Raw genomic sequence first — 21,688 nt, 5'->3', positions numbered from 1 at the left:
ATAAAAGTGGAGTCCAGTCAAGGTTGTATTAAAAATATCTAACGCCTCTATGAAATACAACCCACCCTGTAAAGAAATCGAGAGGACAGACAGTTTCCAAGAAGGAAACGGGATGCACTCTGGATACTGACAGGAGTGCAGTTGGTATGGTTAATAACCACAACAGTTTGGTATTAGCACAAAGGTGGAACAGCATCTTAAGATGTCTCTAGGGGCCTTCTGGGAAGGACCAGGGGGTCAGAACCACAATATACCTTATGCTGTAGGTGTTCTTGGCACTCCACAGGGTCGAGTCAGCTTCAGGGCACTTTGCAGGCTTCTGTGACAGAGTTCAAGATGGCAGTCAGCTGTGGGTATCAGGCGGGAAGACGGTTCAGCGAACGAAGCTGGACGAACGGGTGCAGACTGGCTTACATGGCAGCTTGGGGTCAGGAATCGTTGTCTAAGTGCTGATCGGCGGGTGTGAAGCACTGGTTGAGATGTCTCAGATGTCTAAGTGACTGCGGCTTGACAGCGGTCAGCATTACAATCGGTTGCAGCTCGAGGAACACGACTGGCTAAAAAATGTCCTTTAAGGTGGAAAGCGGTAGATGCTTGTCGAGGCACTTCTCTCAACTTCTTCAATGAGCTTGTGAAGCCTTTAAGGGGGATGGCCCACAGCTCTGAAGTGTGTTGCAGGCAACTGCCTGCTTCTTGGTTGTAGGTTCGGAGACCTTCTGGCACTTCCTACCTAGGAAGCTTGATGCAGAGCCTAGCAGGGCACATTGTGTGCTGGCTGGGTACTGGTTCTGAAGTGGCTGGAGGGTTATCTGAGTTCTGGATCTGCCTCTGTTCCATGGGAGATGTTCAGGGGAGGGATCTTGCTTCCCTCTTTGGAAATCCTGGCCTTCCTTCACTGGCAAAAGATGTAAGGCAGACTGTACCTTCAGCCAGGGTCTACGGTTGAGTTGTTCTTTGTTACTTCTGGTGAAGTCATCAGATAATCTGCCAAGAAAGGGGCTCAATCCTCTTTTAAAGCCAAGTGGGCTACTAAGCCTACTTTAATGAACCAATCCTGGGTCCCCACCAACTATCTTCAATTATGCATGAGGTCATAACCAAAGTGGTTTGCAACAGGAAAGGCAAAGGGGTACGAACCTGTGATACTAAATCCCACACATCTTCCTGTCTGTCGTGGCTCAAAGGGTCTCTTTTAGTTGATCTCTCTATGGTTCTTGATTAACGGCTGGTCTCCCTTGAAGTTTTGGTGAGAACAGACTTTCTGTCTCCATCAAATCACATACTCCTACCCTCTGAATGGTGTCACCCTGTGGGGTTGCCCACTGTAAACACATTTTCCAGACATGACACTTCACTGCCCTTAATACTGAGGGGCGGAAGCTGGATTCAGGTTGGCACAGTGCGTACCAAAGGTTGTTGGGAGATTTCCTGTCTTTTGTTAGCCTCTGCAGGTTGGCCCCATGTGGGCCTGTTTGTACTATACTCTATTAGAATGCTAATTATGTTTAATTGCTGCCACCATCCTACAGGGACAACAAAGGATAGGAGCCTTTGTTATTTAATTAGGCTGCCCATGGCAGGAGGAAGACTTTGCCCTCCCCCTTTTGAGATGCCTTGATGTACTGCCGGGTGTCACATTCCAACTAAATGTGACTTTGAGGACTGCGCCTGTAGGCTGTGTCCACCCAGAGTACACAGGGCTATGGGCCTCATCATGAGTTGGACCTTAGCCCTTAAATGCAGCGGTAACGCAATTACCACAGCATTTAAGGGTTGACCCAATAATGAGTTGGGCAGTAAGTGGGATTTTTACCTCCAGCTTTTTGCTGGAGGTAAAAATGTCCCCTTACTGCCCTTTTTTGGCTGTTTTGGTGCTATTAGTGCCGGGACAATTACGCTGGCAGTAATAGCTCCCCTAACCCCAGTGGGACCAATGGACTCAATGGGGAATGGGAACTTACTGCTGTACCGCTACTCATGATTTGGCGATAATAGCACTGGGCCGACTTGCGGTATGCTATTTGCGCTGGCGGTATCCCAGCAATATTACCGCTGGGATACCGCCCGACTCCTGATGAGGCCCCATATGTTTGTTGTGCGGTGAGCATAGGAAAATGTGTGCAGATTAGCCCCACACATTTACTAGAGGTTGATCTACTATCATTCAGTTTCATATAAAATTTCAAAAAGTCTGGGAGTGGGCACTCCACCATGCGGATGGTCGAATTCCTCACAGTCTCCTTTCAACCATCCTTCTCACCGCGTTCCACTCCAACCTTGTGAGCCCTGCAGAGGCTGCAGGATTGGCTCATGAGGAAGCCGAAATTACACATCCCCTCTTCTTCACAGAGGCTCCCAAACAGGAACTTCATCTAAAAGAAACATGGGCTTATTGAACATAGGGGGTCATTCCGAGTTTGGAGGCAGCCATGGTGCTATTAGCACCATGGCTGCCTCCAAAACCTGGTCCGGTCTGGCTGAATGGGGACTTACTGGATCATTCCGACCTTGGAGGACACGGTAAGTCCCCATTCAGTAAACCATTCCCCATTCCCATTTGAGCCCCCACAGGGCTCAATGGGAATGGGGAAGGCGGTAATAACGGTACTGCAAATTGCGCAAATTGCGGTACCGTTATTAGCTCCAAGGTCCCTTAGCGGGACTCGCTAAGGAAGTGTAGTCTGACCACATGTCCTTTGCGGGTCCCACTAAGGGACCTCGGAATAGGGCGGTAGGGGGTTACCGGCACCGGCATCCTTACCCGTGCCGGTAACCCCTTACCGCCCAACTCAGAATGACCCCCATAGTCTCTGAGGTAAGCAGGTCTGCTGCAGTTCCTTCCACTCCTGGAACAAGTCGACTCTGCATTCGTAACACCCTGAGAGGATTCACAGGGGAAAAAGCTTTGTGTTGGCCTTCCTTCCCCCACTGACCTGAAACGCCAGTGGTGCTGTGTGGAGTAAACCTATGCGCTCTGACAACCTCCCGTACAGCAACTTTCCAATCATGCCCACCTGATCGCTTCCTTCAAAACCTTGTTAAAACGCTGCACAACCCGATTGGTATGTGGGTGATAAATGGTGCTGGTTTTGTGTGCGATGTCATGCATGCAGCAATTGTCACTCCATTCCTTTGATCTGAACTGAGTACCATTATCAGTCACTATCACACTCACACTGTCTCCTCTTAACCGTCCTTCGCACCGCGTTCCACTCCACGAGGAAGCCGACCCTACACTAGCGATTTTACGCTCGGCATTTCTAATTTGCGCAAGGCTAACATTGTTTATATTTAAGTCTTCAAAGCACTCCATATCGCCACTGAAGAGGCATCAAGGCACTTAAATCTAACGCAGAGCATGCTGGAAGGATCATACAGCCTGATTACCTGGGAAAAATAAAGATTTTATGTTGGTGCCTAAAGGCAAGTTAGTTAACATTTCTCGCATTTAGTTTGCCATTCAAAAGCCCTTTAATTGGTTTGTGGTGTAACATCAAATCCCTGCATAAGGTGCTAGAATTACTACCTGGTCCAGTACACAGCCAACACAAACATTTTTTTTTCCACTAGACTTAGTTACTGAGAGTTACACAGCAGTCCCTCTATTTTTCAGCATATGTCTTTATGTATTTATAAAACTCTTTTTGACTACAGAGCTGAAAAGTATACAATATAACTAAAATGAGGAACAGCTTCCTAAAGAAGACCACATTTAGGATAGGATCTAAAGCTGGAGAGAGGGTGTGCATCGTAAAAACAGTGGCAGGTAAGACCATAGAGTATGTGCCAGTGGAGAGAAAGAGCAACGCCTTGGCTTGCACCGGGAGGCGATTTAAAGAATCTCAGAGAGGCTGAGTGGAGAGCGCGCGCGATAGTATGGCTTTCACGCCCCGATTTTTTGTTCACCCTCGAGAGATTTGCTGCGTGCGGTCCCTCAGGTAATTTGGGAGGAGTGGGGACGGGGGTTAGTTGGTTTTGGGGGGCGGCAGGGAGGTATCAGGGAGAGGCTCCCTGTTGCGTCCCCACATAAAAAACAAAAAAATGGTGCCACCCGAGGAAGGGCCTTGGGTGGCTGGAACCCCAGGCAGAGAATGTATATTCTTGCACGCTGTTCCAGCCATCTGATTGGCCAACGGGCCTGAAAAATTGAGTAATAAACCAGGCAGCTTGCAATCCGTTTTGTAGGGCAACTTATGGAAAAATCCAATAACTGCAAGTCACCAACAGTGAAGAGGGACATTTCTCAGCCCATGTTCACGATGCTTTGCCCCACAGTATAAAAAAGTTTTCACGCTGGGTGTGCCAATACATTTCCATGCTGGCTGCACCAATATGTACACTTGCACACGAGCCGTCACATACCCACACAGCCTCTCTCATTCATTTACTTGACACCCACCAGAACACTTCACTCACGCAGTTATACACGTTTACACAAGCAGGCACGCAACCGTAGGGCTTCTCTCAAGCATTCATTCACACAGCACTCACCAGAACGCTTCACTCACGCATATACATACATTCATATACACATTCACACAGGCGGCCACGCACCAATACACATTCTCTCAATTTAAGTGAGATAAACTGTATGTGCAAGCTTGTGTGAACGTGTATATGAATGTCTGTATGTAGCTGCATGGGTTAAGTGTTCTGGTGGGTGCTGTGTGAATCATAGGGCACCCACCAGAACATTGCACTCACGCATATGCACGGTGTCACTTAGAAGCATGCCCACTTTAAAGGGTTGTAAAGGAATTGTTTGTTTTACAACTGTTCGAATTACAATTGACCTTTTCACAATTGACCGAATTGTGAAGGTCAATTGTAACATATATGTGGGGGGAAACCCCCCACAACCCCTCACCCAACGCCAAACCCCCTAAAACCCATATATATTACCAAACCGATATATATATATATATATATATATACGGTCAATTGTGAAAAGGTCAATTGTGATCCTTTAAGTTCGGTCAATTGTTCATTCGAACAATTGTAAACAAACAATTTGGGTAATACCCTTTAAAAATAAAATCTCTCACACAAACAAACACAGTATTTATTTAGTTTTATTTTGAAAACGTACTTGAGCGGGTGCCAGAAGTGACCTTCTCTCATTGGCCCGGCTTTCTCCCTCATCCCCCAGAGGTCAGGCTATTGGAGGAAGACGGTCAGGAAATGCCCTCCACCCCTCCTCCTGCCTATGCTCGTATCCAGGACAGGGCACAATCATCATTGTGACCCTTCAGCGGCCTGCGTCAGACAGGCAGAGGGAGGAGTGAAGAGGCCTTCATGATGATTCATGCTCTTCCAGAGCCCCCAAATCATCCTGAAGGCCCAGATGCCACCCCCTGGTCTCCCTAATGCCTTTCACAGAGCTTTACGTGGCTGAAGGCGTGGCCATTCTATCCGCCAGCCTTCACCCGTGTGAGGTGTTGGTTAGGGCATACGGGACACCACCAGTCTTTGCATTTGAATATTATCTAGATGGCACAGCAGATTAAATTCTGCGGTAAGATATCGGAGGAGGCTAATGAACTGTGTGTATCCTGCAAGTCCCAGGTCTGAACCTGGGTAAGAACAACTCAGCCTTTCATCCTTATGAAGTTGATAATCTTAGTAACGTTTTAGTGGGCAACTGTAAGATTTCATGTCAGACCAGAAAAGTCGGTCACATGTCAGGCATGCCTGGGTCTGCTTGCCATCACTTGGAGGTTGATACATTGAGTATGATTGTGGTTTTATAATATTGTACTGTAGGGAGTTAATAACAGATGTGGAGCTTGGAAAACACCATAGTGATGGGGAACAGTCAGTCATGCAATCGGGGTGAGTGAACTTTCATCCTGCTCAGTTTGCCTCCATGAAGACCGCTGAAGTTGATTATTTGATAACAGGGCGAGTCCATGTCTGTAAGTCTTTAACCTCAGAAAGGCCAGCAGGGCTAGGAAAGAGCTGTTCACCTGTCAATCATTCATGATGCAGGCTTTCATCTCTCTGATGTTGCTCAGCTGCGGAATTGCACAGCGCCTATAAAGATTCCATACGAGAATACAGGACAAACATAAAATAAATAAAATTGGTTTACTAATATTCGGGTCTGGGTAACAAGCCTGTGCTGCTGAGTGTGGTCTTGTTTCCAAGACAAGCCCGTTGCCCCTGAGCTATCTTCCCGGCTCACCCTTAGCACTTAAGGGTTTAAATGAATACCATTTAGTTGGAAGCTTTTTTATAATTGTTTTGTCAGCTGAAAAAAGAGCTGTTTGTTCCTATATTTAAAAAAACAGGTGCAAGCGGTTTGTCAATTGGACACCTTTTTTTGGGCATCCCTAGGAGGGGATTAATTTTATACTTGATTTGTTTGGAATATTTGCTGGAAGGAGAGGGACTGACTTCTTCAACCCACTGCTTCGAGTGACATTTCATCACCAAGACATGTAAGTGTGCGTAATCTGAATCTATCACCTGAACCTCTTTACCATGTGAATCCCAAATAAAGTGAATTTATTCACCCAGGCTTGACATTGCTGATGACCAGATTTTTTTTATATTAAACTCTTTGGTGCAATCGAGCCTAGTAAGAGCAGAAATGCATTCAAGTAAGACAAATGTGGCATATCCTGATGGGAAGGACGAGCAGGGGAAGGAAACAGCCCACACAGCAGTTGAGGAGGTCATTGCAGAGAGTAGGTCAAAGGCCAGTGACCTCTCCTGAAGAGGAACTTTATTTGGCATAAGACAATCTTGAATAGTCTGCCTTTATACTCAGAAGAGGGCAGGGTTCGCAAGCTGGTCTAGACTAAGGAGGCGTGCCTCATATACACCCCTACACTAGGCCAGTGGTGATCAACTTTTACAAGTGCCGCACAAACAGAGTTTATGAGCTGGGCACATCCGTTTTTTAAAGCACAATACATGCTCCGCTGACATTTCACTGTCCGATATCCGTGCATTATTCTGCAGTAGTCTGCCGCACACCCTCTTGACCGTGATGGGGTTTGTTGATACTCTGGGGTGTTGGTAACATTCTGGGGTTGACTGGGAAAAAAATGAGGCCTGCAAACCAAAATGTGGACCACAGCCACAAATCACTTTTCATTATTCTTTGTCGCAAACTATGTGAATAGCAGATGTAGGCGCATTTCCGGTAACATTTGTAGCTAATAGTGCTGTTGGAGGCATATTGGGTCACTAACATCGCTGAGAGGTGTAAGCTGCATAGTGTGCAGTGACTCATGAAAGTGGCCCACCTGGTCCCGTACAAGTTCCGGTTTGGCAGGCCCTTCTGGCATTGCCCTATAGGCAGTCTGAGCCTGGCAACATAGGAAGAATGAGAGTGTGGGGGGTAAGTGACTTTGAGAGCCACTTAAGCGTCATGCAACATATTGTATTGTCGTAACCCTGCCTTTACAGGGTTTTTGTCTACTTCAATTTTCTTCCACTCTTGCAATCTTTAGCGCAATTATGTGAAGTCGGTCAAGCTGCTTCACCATCTGTCCCTGTCAGGCTGGCGGCTTGGCAAGAGGCACGGCACTTCTATAATCTATTACCATACATTATCATTAGGCCTCCATTATCAGTTGTTGCCTCTTCTTGGTGTTTTTAGTACTCAGCTAGCTTCCTGCCATAGGTTTCTGCCACTATATCCATGCACTCGAAAATTCATGTTCACATCCTGTCTTCATGCCGCCCAATTTTCATTGGGCACAAAGTCCATCACATCCCACAGGATTCACACCTGCGGGGCATTATCAGGTAGGCAGTAATGGTGAAAAATTGCAGTATTTCAAATCGCACAACACGTCTAGCGAGTGATCAGAAGGTAGTGTTCCCTGTTAGTGTATCAGTTCTGCTTGATATAGAAACCAATCTTAGTGAAATGCAACAGTATAAGGGTATTAGCAGTGACCTTGTAATGTTATTTTGAACATGAATAGAACAAACATAGCAGTACATCTGGCAAATTGTAATGTGTTTTAACAATAATCCACAAAAAACAAAATGAATGGGATGAATACAAACTGTGCAAATAAAACCTATTTACAAAAATAGTCTATCAAAATCTATTAACGCAGACGAACAATTAGCGCCATCAGACAATGGTATATATTATGTTGAGTTGCTTGAAGTGGTAATTCTAAATTTGATGTAACGGATTGAGAGATAGTTCTTTCATGTACTCTCATACCACCTCAGTGTAAGTTCAAAAAGAGCCAACATGTTTCGTTTCCTTAGCGGCATTCGAGGAACTTCGTCACAGGGGATGTGAAATGGTGAGCGGACTAGAAAAAAGAAATAACAGAGAGTAACGTAGCTACACTGGGAGATCTGATCTTCCATACACAGGCAGGGATTGAATTTGCATCCTACCTGGTAGGCAAGTAGTGCTGTTACACTGACAGGATACACTACCTACTGATTATAAGTATGGCGGTCCGGAAATAAGGGTGCTGGTAGCAACGTACTGGCACTATTTCCGGACCGCCATACTACAAGAATGCCGGTAGGGGCCACTGATCCCCTCGGCAGGCCTGACCTGCTGACTTTTCAGTCCCCTACCAGCATGGTCGTCACTGAAGCACTGGTACCGTTAGCAACAGGAATGGCGAATTCCCATTTCCACCACATGCCGTAATGTCCTGGTTGTACCAGGAAGTCAGGTGACAGAAACGGTGCTGCGGGATTGCTGGAAATCCAGTCGCCTACCGGTGGGTTTTCCAGCAACTCCGTAATGAGGTTCACTCTCTTGAATATCCTCTAGCGATTTGTCTAAAGATTTGGGATTCCTGGACACTTATTTATAGAACTACCTCTGTGTCATTGCCCAACATTTCAAATAGCACCTAGTTCTAGCTTCCCCTCCAATTGTGCTTGCATGAGGTATTTAGTTCCTGTGGTATTCCGGGCATACTGCATGCAGTAAATGCTCCATAATTTCAAATATTGCCTCAAAATATACCATCTAGGTAAAAAGAGCAACCCCTGAAGAATGTTGAAATGGTTTTGTCCTGTACGTGAAGGGTTGCCTTAACACATCCCTTTAACTAAAAGTGCAAAAAGATGCAGATTATCTCCGAAGATGGTGAACATGTGGATATCTCAGATCACACATTCTGACTCCCTTGGGTCCCCCAAACAGGGATGAGAATTGATATGGACATTTTTCTCATAACAATGACAGTAAAATCACAATCCAGGATGACCCCTCAGAATGCGGCATACGGTAAGAGGGTTTCCCACACGAGGGATTGCTTTAAGGCGTACTAAAAACTCGTAGTGTGGGCCTTGCTTAATGGAGTGGAATCCGTCCTCAATGGCACCATCCTGATGGTCTTAGTAAATATTTATTTTATTTTAGGTGTGGTATTTACAGTGCATGAACCGAGATTCTGGAAGACACAGAGGACAGTACATCATTAATGGATACAAGCGGTGCGACGTCCTTTCATCGCCTGCCTGTTCATCCCTAGGCTTTTTAACATGCACATTCCATCGAATGTGCTCATCAAATTTTTTAGGGGGGGTGGGAAAGGGCAGATAAGGGTTTGGGCGGGTGGGCAATAGCAAAAAATAAGTGTGGGAGGGGAATTGGAGGTACCCCCCAAGCGTGGAAGGGGAGTACCCCCCAAAAAATAATAATAACGATGAGCACATTCAATGGAATGTGCATGTTAAAAAGCCTGGGGATGAACAGGCGGGCGATGAAATGACATGGAACCATACAGGCATACTTCAGTTGGTTAAAGAAATGAATCGTCTTTATAACATTAGCATTTATCACCGGCATACCATTTAGGGTATGCAGCCAGTCAGACTCGAGGACATCCCTTCAAGGTTGTTTATTTAACCAAAAACAAAGTGCCTATCTGTTCATATTGCTATGAGGGATTTCGCTCCTGTCAACTTAACTAAAGGTGCTTGTCTTTAGTCAAAACAAATTAATGGTCCTCTGTCCAAAACCTAGTAGCTATCTGGCCCTACCACAATAAGAAAAACCACATAAGAATAAGCCAGAACAATGACTCCCTTGCTCAGGCTTCCTTAGAGTTATACTCGTGTCTCTTAGGGTTTCTCCCAGAGATTATGCCACAGTTCCAATGTTCGTTCTTCACAGTTCATCATAGAAACATTGCCAAGTCTTTTCTTGGGTTCCTCAAGGAAAAGTTCAAGTCTTTCCAAAAATCAAATGTCGTAAGTCCCTTAAATAGAGGGATTATTCTTTTAACTTTCTACTGGTTGTTTACAAAGGAAGCCTCCAAGTACCCCTTGTTCCTGTTCTTGGTTTAAAGGATTGAACTCGCCAGATTAACTCATATGTTGTAATATTCCACTAATTTCGATAGGACACTCCAGACCCCTCTGGCCCCCTGACTTTTTTAGCTCTAGGAGCGGTCTCTTGTGGCTCTACCAATTTCCAACACTCTGGTTTCTTCGGTTCTCGTAACCTTCCTGGATATTCCCTCTCTGAGGGCCTGACTGACCCGTATGTGATTTTATTCTACTTGCTTTTCTTTCCCTTTTCTCGCTTGGTTCGGCTCGCCACACTCCATCCTGGGTAACCCGGGTACCATCACTGCGTTTGGATGTGCTCCAGGAGAGTGGCGTCTCAGCAGGGACGTTGACGTTCTTCACTGTCTTCATGATCTCTGTCAAGTAAGCGATCAGTTTCCTTATTTAGCTCGCCTCAGCACTTTCTTTGGTTCTCACGCTGAAAAGTGAGGATTTGTTATTCCGTCGCACCTTGGTCCCGGTGCTAGTGCGTGGGGCCCTGGCCCACCATGAGTGCAGCGTTGTCATGCCACCAGGTAAGAGTGGGTCTCTCCCGTCTTCACCTCTTCGATAATGCATTTCTTGGTCCCGGCATCCATCTTCTGCATCTTGGTCTCTCCACGCCACAGCTAGCTCTGCAATGCAGCGCAGCTCCACCCCTCAAGGACGTTGTTACGTCAGAGGCTCGCCTTTGCGTAAGATTTCTTATCTGCCATTCAAGCTTTATTGTCTCTTTATTCTCGCTGCCATACTTCCAAGGGGCGTGTTGTTCCTCATCAGCTGTTGGGTTCATGGGCTTTCCAGCAATACCTTGAGCCACTGGTATGGAAGCAATGTCATTATGTTTTGGATTCCACTCAACGGATGTGAACTTAGTTTCTTCTTCTCCCATGACAAGGAATTTCTTATAGTGAGTTCCTGGAATAAAGGGAAGTCCTTGTCCCTTCGAGGGGAGTCACTACCAGGGAGGGTTTTGGGGTTTTGCTTAGCGCACTCACCGTCCTAGACTCAAAGGGGGTGACTCCCCTTGGAGAGAAGGGACAAATAGCCAGAATTTGTCACAGCTAATAGGCAATGGGTGTCATTTACTGTTATTTGGGCATGTGCATCCGAGCGCGCTGAAAGGGGTCGTCCGTGCCGCACAGGGTGGGCTGTAGAGGGCGCCATCAGGAGGAACACTGGATTGGGTACGTTCTGTCAGATGTATCTTACAAGGTCTAAAGGCAGTGATCCCTGAAGAGCAGGGGCTTGATTTCTTTTCTGAATTGCATCAGAGTGGGATGAGTCTGATGTTGCTGGGTCTGAGGATCCACAATCTGGGGCTGTAAACTCAGTAATTTCTGCAGCTCTAGTCTGGCCAGTTCCTGCCTTCTCGTGATGCTCTCTACACCAGAGATGATGACTTTGTCAGGTTGTAAGGAGTGTATATTGTAACAGCTGTGTATATGATGCAGCTGGCTTTGAAGGTGATACATTCTTCTAGGGATGTCCTGTGAAGCTCAACGACTGTGGGCGTCATGTCATTGTGCTTGTGGTGATTTTTAATGAGGCAGGTGGCCAGTGACCATGGTGTTTCCTACGTCCAGGTAAGATGCACCAGGGCATGCCTGTTTAATAGGAAGCTGGTAGGAAGGGCTTTGTAATTTTCCACCGGAGCTGATAGTTGGTAAAATGCTGTTTGAGATGGATTTGCTCGGTGGTTTGAAGGACAAATGGCTGTCTATGTAGAATCCCAGAGACCCGGCACAGGGTGTCATCTATGAGGTGAAGCCCTCGAGGTTAAGGGCGGGAAGGCCAGGTCTGGATTTGGAGGTGTTCAGTGCTGTTGCTGGCGATGAGGAATTCCTTCTTGGCGGTGTTCAGTGTAGAGTAGGTGCTGGACATTCAGTTCTCAATTAGGGTGAAACAGGCCTTGACGTGCTTGATGCGTTTGGTGGATTTTGATGGATGATAGATTCAGGTACAGTTGTGTATAGTTAGCACATTTATGGATGTGGCTGTTTTGGCTGGTGAGGAGGGTTGCCAGGAGATATGTGCAGTGGTCGAAAGGTATTAGGTCAAAAGACCTTTTTCTAAAGATCTTGTACAAAAAAGATCGATTTGGAAAGACTGCTCAGTGACCGCGCAGAGCGGTCTTTCTAATTCGAACTGTCAGACTGTGAGACGGCCACGAGTGTGAGGCATGGGGAGACAGAGAGGATGAGCTGCGGGAGTGTCAGGTGGGTGTGTGTCTAGTGTTTGTGTAGTGTGTGTTGTTGTGTGTGTGTTGTGTGTGTGTGTGTGGGGGTGTAAGAAAACGGGAAATGAAAATGTATTTGTATTTGTGTGTGTATGGAGTTTGGGGGAGGGGGGGTGGCGGAGCCTTGCTCATGTCCTTTTTCTGCTTTCCGAGGGTCGCAAAAAATCGACCAAATAAATTGGTCTTTTTTATGTGCACGTTCACGTTCAGAAAGCGGAAAAATGACATAGAACCGGTGGAAAATGATGGGTGAGGATGGATTCTGCTGGACTCCACAGGTGATGGGTGTAGGGGGTGATCTGGAGGCCTCCATTTCTATAAACAGAGGGTGCTCTTCCAGGTAAGATATAGAGCAGTCGAGGACGTTCTCTCTGATGCCCTGCAATTGTGTTCTGGGAGGGATGCTTTATTGACACTACATTTCCCAGCCTCCCTGTGGCCATGCAGCAGATTACATCATGTGCCTCCTGTTAGGGCCAGTGTGGGCATGATGCGGTGTGCCGCGTGTCATGCAGAGTGGCCATTAGCAATTAAAAGGCTCTTTCATTCTTTCCCATCTTTCCATTTAACTTAACAGGTTGCTAATTTCTCATAAGTGATTGATGCCATTTTTCATGGTGTTATCCAGGTTACAATTATATATGAATAAAGGGATGGAATCTATGTCCCCACGTTACGTCCATAAAATGCTATGTAAAGACATTGCTGACGAATCTTTTCCCACGTATTAATGTTCAGGAACCCATGTTATTTATCCCCAGTCAAGTGTGGGAAGGAGGGACATTCTCTCTTTTTTGGATTCTTCCAGCTCTGGGAATATTTACCGGGTTCACACTTGAGTCAGGGATACCCTAGGAGTGGGGTCGACCTGTGCAAATAAATGTAAGCGGACATTCCTAAATACCCAATCAGCGGTTGCCAACGGTTGTTCAATTAAAGAGCATATCGAAGATCATGATCTTGAAATTGTATTTATGACTGAAACTTGGCGTATTTCTGATAACACAGTTGCGCTGACTACCTTATCCCTGATTCCTTCCTGTTTGATTGGGTTAACTGGGAGATCAAAAGGGGAGGAGGCCTGGATCTCCATTTTAAAAAATATCTTCAGTTGTCCGGCTGTTCTAATTCCCTTAGACCAGTGTTCTTCAAACTTTTTAGGCCTACCCCCCTCCCACTTCCCCCAGAGGAAAAAATGTCGGCAAAAATAACAAATGGACAGTAATTCCAAATGGCTATGAACTATTGTGTGCTGACACCTCACCCTACTTCCATTATAGTCCCTGGCCTCCCCCTCCTGCTCCCATCACAGTCTCTGGCCTCCCTCATCCCACTCCTAGCCTAGTGCCTGTGCTTGCCCCACCCCACCACAGACCCTGGGCTCTCCAAACACTGCTCCCACTACTATCCCATGGCTCCTGCCCATCCTACTCCCACCAGAGTCCGTGGGCTCCCCACCATGCTACCAGCACAGTCCCAGGGCCAGTGGTCGCTGGGGAATTTTTATAAGTGGAGGGGTACAAATAATTCCACCAGATATGCCATAGTGACAGTGCGCAGCGAGGGAGCCTGAACCAATCAAGCGTGGTTGGGCGGGTTTTGCCCCGTGAATATTTTTTAAATAATGGGTTAAAAGCCAAACAGTTTGCAATTGGCCAGGGGGCAGGCATGATATTTTTTTACTGGACATCAATAATAGATGTCCAGTAAAAATATACCATGCCTGCCCCCTGGATCCCCCAGTACCTAACACAATCAACATGATTATGTGTGATGGTAAGGTGCTAGGGGGGCTAAGGCGGAAAGCATGGTATTTTTGTCTGCACATCTATGATAGATATCCAGTAAAACAATACCATCCCTGTCCCCTGGGTTTCACAGCCACTCAGAAGAAGAGCTGATTTTGGCAGGTGGGTGGGTGGGGGGGAAGGAGGAGAATTGTGCACCAAAGGCTTTTTCAAAATGCCTTTGTTGTACAACCCTCCTTCCATCCTCTACACCTCACTTGCCAAAATCAGCTCAACGGACCGAAACAAACACACACTCACACACACACACACACACACACACACATTCGCACAGCAATCACTCCATCATTCACACAAGCACCCCTCACCATACACTCACTCGTAGCACAAGCATACACGTATCCATACACATATTTAAATAAAAAATAAATTAACATAATTGTACCTTCTGCAGGGGCCTGCACGTGGGTCCTGGAACGCCCCGCTCCAAGCTGCTCCGTCTGTATGTTTGAGGAGGCGCAGGAGCTCCCCCTCGCAAATACAGGCATGCAGTGCCCCAGCCAGCATTTCCAATGAGCTATGCAAGGCTGGCGAAGCAAAACGCCCCCAGCCTTGCATGGCTCAGTGAACATGTGCAGCTGGGGAACTGAACTGAACTGTCAAAGGGAAACAGTGTTTCCCTTTGACAGTTAATCCAGCTCGGGAGCACCCCCTCAGCTGGAAAAAGCTGCTGAGGGAGTGCTCAGTGTTTTACTGGGCTGGCTCCTTGCCCGTTATGGCTGGCCCATAGGGCAATAGGGCAATGCCCGGACCAAAAATGCAAAATGCTAGTGTGGGCCAATCAAAATGGGCCACTTTTTGGGCCAATGTGGGCAGTTTGCTGAGTTACTTCACTATGCATCTAGTAGTTTTGACCATTGTTGCTGAATGAATATTCTTTCAATATCACAATTTGCTTACATTTTAACAAAAAACACCCCCTTGGGTACAATTCAAACAGTCGGTGACTAAAGGAATGAATATCCATTTTGCAACTACTGGTCGCTTTTTCATTGGTGCCTGAGACAATTTTGTGCTCCAGTTCGACCATGTGAGCCGCCCGGCCTATTTCCTCCAATCTAAAAATTCAAAATAAAAAATAAAAATGTTCTTTTTTTTTTACATTACATGATGGCCTGTAGCGCCCTCCACAGCCCCTCCCGGGGATGCGGCCGCGCCCCCATGGGGAGGGGGGCTCGCCCCACAGTTTGAATAACTCTGCCTTAGACTCAGCCGAGTTGTTCAACCTTCACTTTAGAATTGATGCTAATAAGGTAAACTGCTTATTTATCATCCCCCCATTTTAGATATGGCATTCAGCAGAAAGACAAACGACGATATTTTCAATACAATAATCATTTCATGAACTGCGTGAAATTGAACACCTTTTAAGAGCTCTGCTTGTCTTTCATTTCCAACGAAGCTGACTCTCCATCAGGGAGAGTACTTTTGTTTGTCTGCGTTCAAGCAAGACCAGCTCCTGTGTAAACACAAGACCGTAGTTTGTAGAGTGAGAATGCAGCTCTCAATGAGCGCCAGGACGCCAGACCACCTGAATTCAGCCATCATTATGAGTTTGAAGAGTTAATAGTACTAATAATGCCAAACAGAATTGCAATTACCGCTGTTTGTGACAATGGTGGTTACACCAACCCCCTTTGGCTAGGCCAGCCCAGTGCTCTCGAAGATCAGCTCCAAAGCTGGGGCTCCCATTCTCAAGCAGCGCTTCAGGAAACCCATGTCAAGCCTCACACCCCATTGACAGACTGTCCAAATGGGTATTTATGTCTTGCGGTTTACAGACATTTTTATGTTAGGGGAGTATTGTGACAAATGAAAATAGCAGAAATTCAAATTTGCATTATTTGCTCAAATGGGTTTCATGCAGAATTACTATCAGGGACACATTTAGATTATAAAATTACTAGCCATAACCCCCAAAAATGCCCGGGTCTGTAGCTGACATGCACGTGGGGGTCAGCTATAGCCTTGTGTATGTTACATTGTGTCCTAACTGCCTTTTTTTGAAAAATCGCCAACTCGTCAATCTCCCGGAATCACCTATACTGAGAGCACAGAGCTGGAACCCCCTCCACCCCTGTGCAGAGCAAATGGGTGGGGCTGGTTAAATTTCACTATCGCCAGTACACCCCAGACTGGTTTGCTGACTTCAGCCCAAATTTTCAGCCCACCAACTGTTATGGGTCTGGAACCAACTATCGAAAAATCATCAATCTCCAGAAATCGCCAATACTGGTAGTGCAGAGCGAATGGGCGGGGAGGGGGTTGTAGTGGGGTTTAAAATTTCACTATCGCCAGTACACCCCACAGTGGTATGCCGACCTTGGGCCAAATATTTAGCCCACCAACTGTTATGGGGCTGGAGCCAACCCCAAACATACACACACTTTATATATATATATATATATATATATATATATATATAGATGTGGTCATTCAGAAGTTCCCAAAATGTTCTTTGCTTTTATGCAAATCTCCATGATTGGGTTCCTGAAAGACATTGAGCGTTGCTCGCCCTGGGCTAGGACCCCTCCCCTCAACCCCGCCCTCATGCCCCCCCCCACACATGTATGGGGGATTCCCAGATTTAATTGTTTCCATTTCAAGCTCTACTGATGCTGCACACAACTTTCCCTTTTACAACTGTGTGTTGTACCACCCCAATTGCTCTTTCTCCAGATACAGTTGACTTCACACTTCAGTCACTCTACCAATGCGCTTCCTCACATGTTCTCTATAAACGGACCTCTTTATGGAGGTGTTTTGATTTGCCCGACAAACTGGTTGCTCACGAGATGAGGAAGCCTTTTTTCATGAATGTGTGCCATGAAACCCCTTAGTTCTGGTCTTTTTCCGGCTTCAGAGCGCTGTTGGGACTGTGCTTCCATCCGCCTGGCAAATCCATGATGTTCTCCGTTCTGCAAAGGCAGGCCTCTTTCAAACTTCTGAATGTGTTTCAGACCACCTGATGCCATAGTCTGGCCTTTCTCAAGTTTCTGATCCTGTTTCTGTTTTGATGGAAGCGTTTCTATCTAAGTGACAGTCTTTGTGTGATCCCTCTGCCCAATGGACAGGTGGACCAGCTGAAGAGCCGCGTGAGCAGCCTGGAGGAAGAGTGCTCTCTGGTGCGGAAGCGCTCCATCAGGCTTCAGCATGACCTGGCCGAGCGGAGCCGGGACGCCGAGCGGGAGACTGTCAGCGGCCTTCAGGCAGAGAACGAGCGCCTCAAGACTTCTCTGCAGGAGATGCAGAAGGCCCTCAAGGTACTGGGAACAAAATGGGGCAAAAGAAATGAAGAAGTGGGAATATAATCTTATCACTGTTATAGGGCACATGCAAAACCAGAGGCAATGTCTAATGAGGTGCTAGGAAGACACAGAGCCTATTTATTTCCTATATATTTATTTAATATGTTAACTGAAATAGGGGTGGGGGCGTTTCGTAAAAACGGTTAATTGCATCCCTGGCACCGCCAACCTTAGCACTTAAGTTCTGTTGGATCTACTGCATGCTGTTTCCAAGTTTTAAAAAATGGAGTGCAAAAGTAAAACCCGGCAAAATCACCTTTACTCTTTCCTTTTATTTTCCATTTTGTAAGACATGTACATTCCACCAGCAAATAACACCTTGCAGCAGCCGCGGACTGGCCCATAGGACGATAGGGCAATGCCCGAACCAAAAATGCAAAATGCTAGTGTGGGCCAGTTGGATAAGTTACTTCACTGTGCGGCTAGTAGTTTTGACCAGTGTTACTGAATACATATTCTTTAAAATGCACAATTTGCATCATATTTTATCAGAATTCTCCCCCTTGTGTACTATTCAAACAGTCTGTCCCAAAAGGACTGAATTGCCATTTGCAACTGTGGGCCACTTCTTCATTGGTGCCCGAGACAATGTTATGCCCCAGTCCGACCCTGCCTTGCAGATTGCATTTGCAATGAATTACTATGGACTCCATCTACCTTATGCAGGTATTGACTACAGGCAGGTTCCCTGGCAATCCATTCCTTTTACGCCTGCAGGAGGATCTCATGCACGCGTGACAGCAATTAAGTCACGTGCGGAATGGATAGAGGACATGTTTATGCTCCTTCTCTGCCTTCAAATGCCTGTAAATTGGTCTGGGGTGTAAAAGTAAGGATTCCTTGGCTGACAGCTTGCTTTCCTGCTTTGCCTTTACACTTTGGGGATTAAAACTGAGCTCTATGGTGTGTCTTTTCCTCTCAATGGTTCTAGAGGTATGACAATGGAGGGCGATTATGTCCAGGAAGGAGTTACGCTACAGGATGCAGGGCGTGGCTGACCTCTGTGACCTGGCTTAACGGCTACAGCCACTGGGAAGGTCAGACACCAGGGGTGGTACTTGTGGGGCGAGAGAGAGATAAGGGCGACTGGAGGCAGTGGAGTAGCTTTGCTGAAAATGTTGGGGGCGCATCTAATGGAAAGGTGCGCCTGCCAAATGAGTCCCCCCCTAAAATGACACCCATAAATGGGGGATTTGAGACTAAGATGACCAAGGGACCCACCATTCAGTGAGGCAGGCTCTGATACTACTCAAGCACTGCAGGTTCATAACAAGACACGACGGATCTGCCTACTGACACCATTCACTGATACATGGTCTGGTATTACACAAGCAGGTGCCTTATGAAAGCCTGCCCAACGATGTGTCTGACTGGCACCGTGCTACAGCCCGGCTGATCTCACGCACTAATTGCTGTGACCACTTTAACGCAGTCTTGATCTCCTTGCACTTATTGCACAGTATTGCCCCAGAAAACTGTATCTGCTCTTCGTCTACATACACAGTATTCCCCCAGAAAACTCTATCTGCACTTCGTCTTCATACACAGTATTCACCCAGAGAACTCTATCTGCCCTTCGTCTACATACACAGTATTCCCCCAGAAAACTCTATCTGCCCTTCGTCTACATACACAGTATTCCCCCAGAAAACTCTATCTGCACTTCGTCTACATACACAGTATTCCCCCAGAAAACTCTATCTGCCCTTCGTCTACATACACAGTATTCCCCCAGAAAACTCTATCTGCACTTCGTCTTCATACACAGTATTCCCCCAGAAAACTCTATCTGCACTTCATCTACATACACAGTATTCCCCCAGAAAACTCTATCTGCACTTCGTCTACATACACAGTATTCCCCAGAAAACTCTGTCTGCACTTCGTCTACATTCACTTCACTAGAAATGAACTTTGTCAAGTATTTACTTCTCTTTGCTTCTATTTTGTCTGCATCTCCACATTGTCATGGTGGCAATGGATGTAGTTACGGTTAGCTGCAAGGTTAGGGTTGGTGACAAAGTGAATGCTAGGAGAAGTAAAGGCATGGAGAAGTTAAAGTGTCAAAGTTAACGTATGGGGAGGTGAATGCAGGCGAAGCCCATTGCAGAAAAATCCTCCATCCCTTGAGGCTCTTGGTCATTGAGCAGCAACATAGGGTCTGCCTGTAAATCCCCAAATTCAGGATAGAGCAAACTCTATGACAATACCTGATGGGCTGTGCCCTGAACATCCTTGCTCTCCTTCTGCCCTTCAGGAAGGGTATTGTACCAATCCAATCATTTCTGGAAATAACCTAAAACTATACTTTTATAAAAGAGTATATGCATCTCATTGGCATGGTCCAAAGAAACACAATGTCCTCCTTATAATATTTCATACACAAAGCAGTCAATGTGTTCGGCTGTGTGGCCACTTGTGCCCACTTGGTGGCTACGGACTTCCATTCTATTGCTGCCCACACTACTCGTGTGACTAGGTCTTGGTTTGGAAAAACTATGTTCACCTAACCGAGCAGGGGACCAGCAGTTCCTCTAAAACACAAGTACCCATGGAACGATGCACCTTCTTGTGAGGACGTACCACAATTCCAGCTAGTTGCCTGCCTTCAGATACAACATTGAACGGCTAATGCGCCAGGCAAGCCACCATTACCACTGTATCACCAATGCTGCAATATACAACCTTCCTGGCTAGCCAACACTCCCTCCGCTCCAACAGATACTCAGGGACGTGGACGACAATAGTACTCGTATTGGCTGACGACCTCCTCAATTAGCTCTATCCAATCACTGCGCTCAGTTCTTTGATCATCTCTATGTCTTGGTCCACCCCATATATAACTTCATAAACACATCAATAGACAACAAGGTAACCAAACATTCTGCTGTGTTTGCATATAGCCTTGTGGACCGAGAGTACATTGTAAAGTGGCTGCCTTTCTTTATTGCTGAGTGATAGTCAATCCACTTTACCCTTTCATTTTTTTAGTGAAGTCAGTAATTGTTTGACTGTGAGCTGCTGCTTTTGCAACTGCAAAACAATATTACTCCCTCAGTCTTGAGCGGGGATGGTTCCGTGGGTATTTTCAAGCTGGTGGCTTTGTGGAGGAAGTGTCACAATGGGAATCTACCTCGGGTACTCTATACTGTAGCTATGACACAGAAGAGAGGTTTTGGATTACTCCATCAAGTCACTAGTGCAGCTGAAGATGCATTACCTGTCATTTGTCAGATCAGGCATTCCAATATGGCTGCCTGGTTGTCAGCAGGTTGGATCCTCTGTGATCCGTCATTTCCACGCTCAACGTCTAAGGCTCTCTCTCTTGTTCCTGTCTTTAGGCCGGAGAAGCTCATGTACCAGAGGCTGGGAAAATACTGTTGGAGATCCTGGAGCAGGACCGGAAGGAGGCCCTGGAGGAACAACAGGAGCAAAGCATAAAAGTGCAGCAGCTGCAGTGTGAGCTCTATCGGGCAGAGCAACTGCGTAACAAGGTGAGTCACCAATGTGTATGTTGTGTCAGTCTTCATTGTGATATGTGGGGTCAGTGATGTAAGTAAGACTTCATTTCATTGTCTGAGTTAAGTGATGTGGGAATGAGTGAAATTCCATCGAAGTGTACGCCATCCGAGTTTTTGAGAGTGGGTGAGATTCCATTGGATTCTACGTGATCAGGGTTATGGACAATGGATGAAATTCCATTGGAGTGTATGCCATCAGTATTATGGAGAATGGCTACGATTCCATTGGTGTGTACGCAATCATGGTTATGGAGAGTGGGTGGGGTTCCATTGGAGTGTATGCAATTAGGGTTATGGAGAGTGGGCGAGTTTCCATTGGAGTGTATGCAATTATGGTTATGGAGAGTTGACGAGATTCCATTGGCGTGTACGTGATCAGTGTTATGGAAAGAGGGTGAGATGTCATTGGAGTGTATGCAATCAGGGTTATTGCGAGTGGGTGAGATTCCATTGGAATGTCCATGATCAGGATTATAGTGAGTGGGTGGGAGTCCATTGGAATGCACTCGATCAGGGTTATGGCGAGTGGGTGAGATTCCA

The 21,688-nt window shown here is 46.4% G+C and overlaps 1 protein-coding gene across 2 annotated transcripts in view; it reads left to right on the top strand.

The window, feature by feature from the left end:
• The window catches only part of CARD10 (caspase recruitment domain family member 10), a 356,289-nt gene that overhangs the window by 166,343 nt on the left and 168,258 nt on the right, over positions 1–21,688 (top strand). For both annotated transcript variants that reach the window (XM_069653039.1, XM_069653038.1), the window contains exons 5-6: positions 17,394–17,582; positions 20,969–21,121. In XM_069653039.1, the coding sequence (XP_069509140.1) occupies positions 17,394–17,582; positions 20,969–21,121 (342 nt within the window). The remainder of the gene's footprint in view (positions 1–17,393; positions 17,583–20,968; positions 21,122–21,688) is intronic.

Source organism: Ambystoma mexicanum, chromosome 3q, assembly GCF_040938575.1.
Source record: "Ambystoma mexicanum isolate Mex_15411 chromosome 3q, UKY_AmexF1_1, whole genome shotgun sequence".
NCBI lineage: Eukaryota > Metazoa > Chordata > Amphibia > Caudata > Ambystomatidae > Ambystoma > Ambystoma mexicanum.
This window is presented reverse-complemented; position numbering and strand designations above follow the sequence as displayed.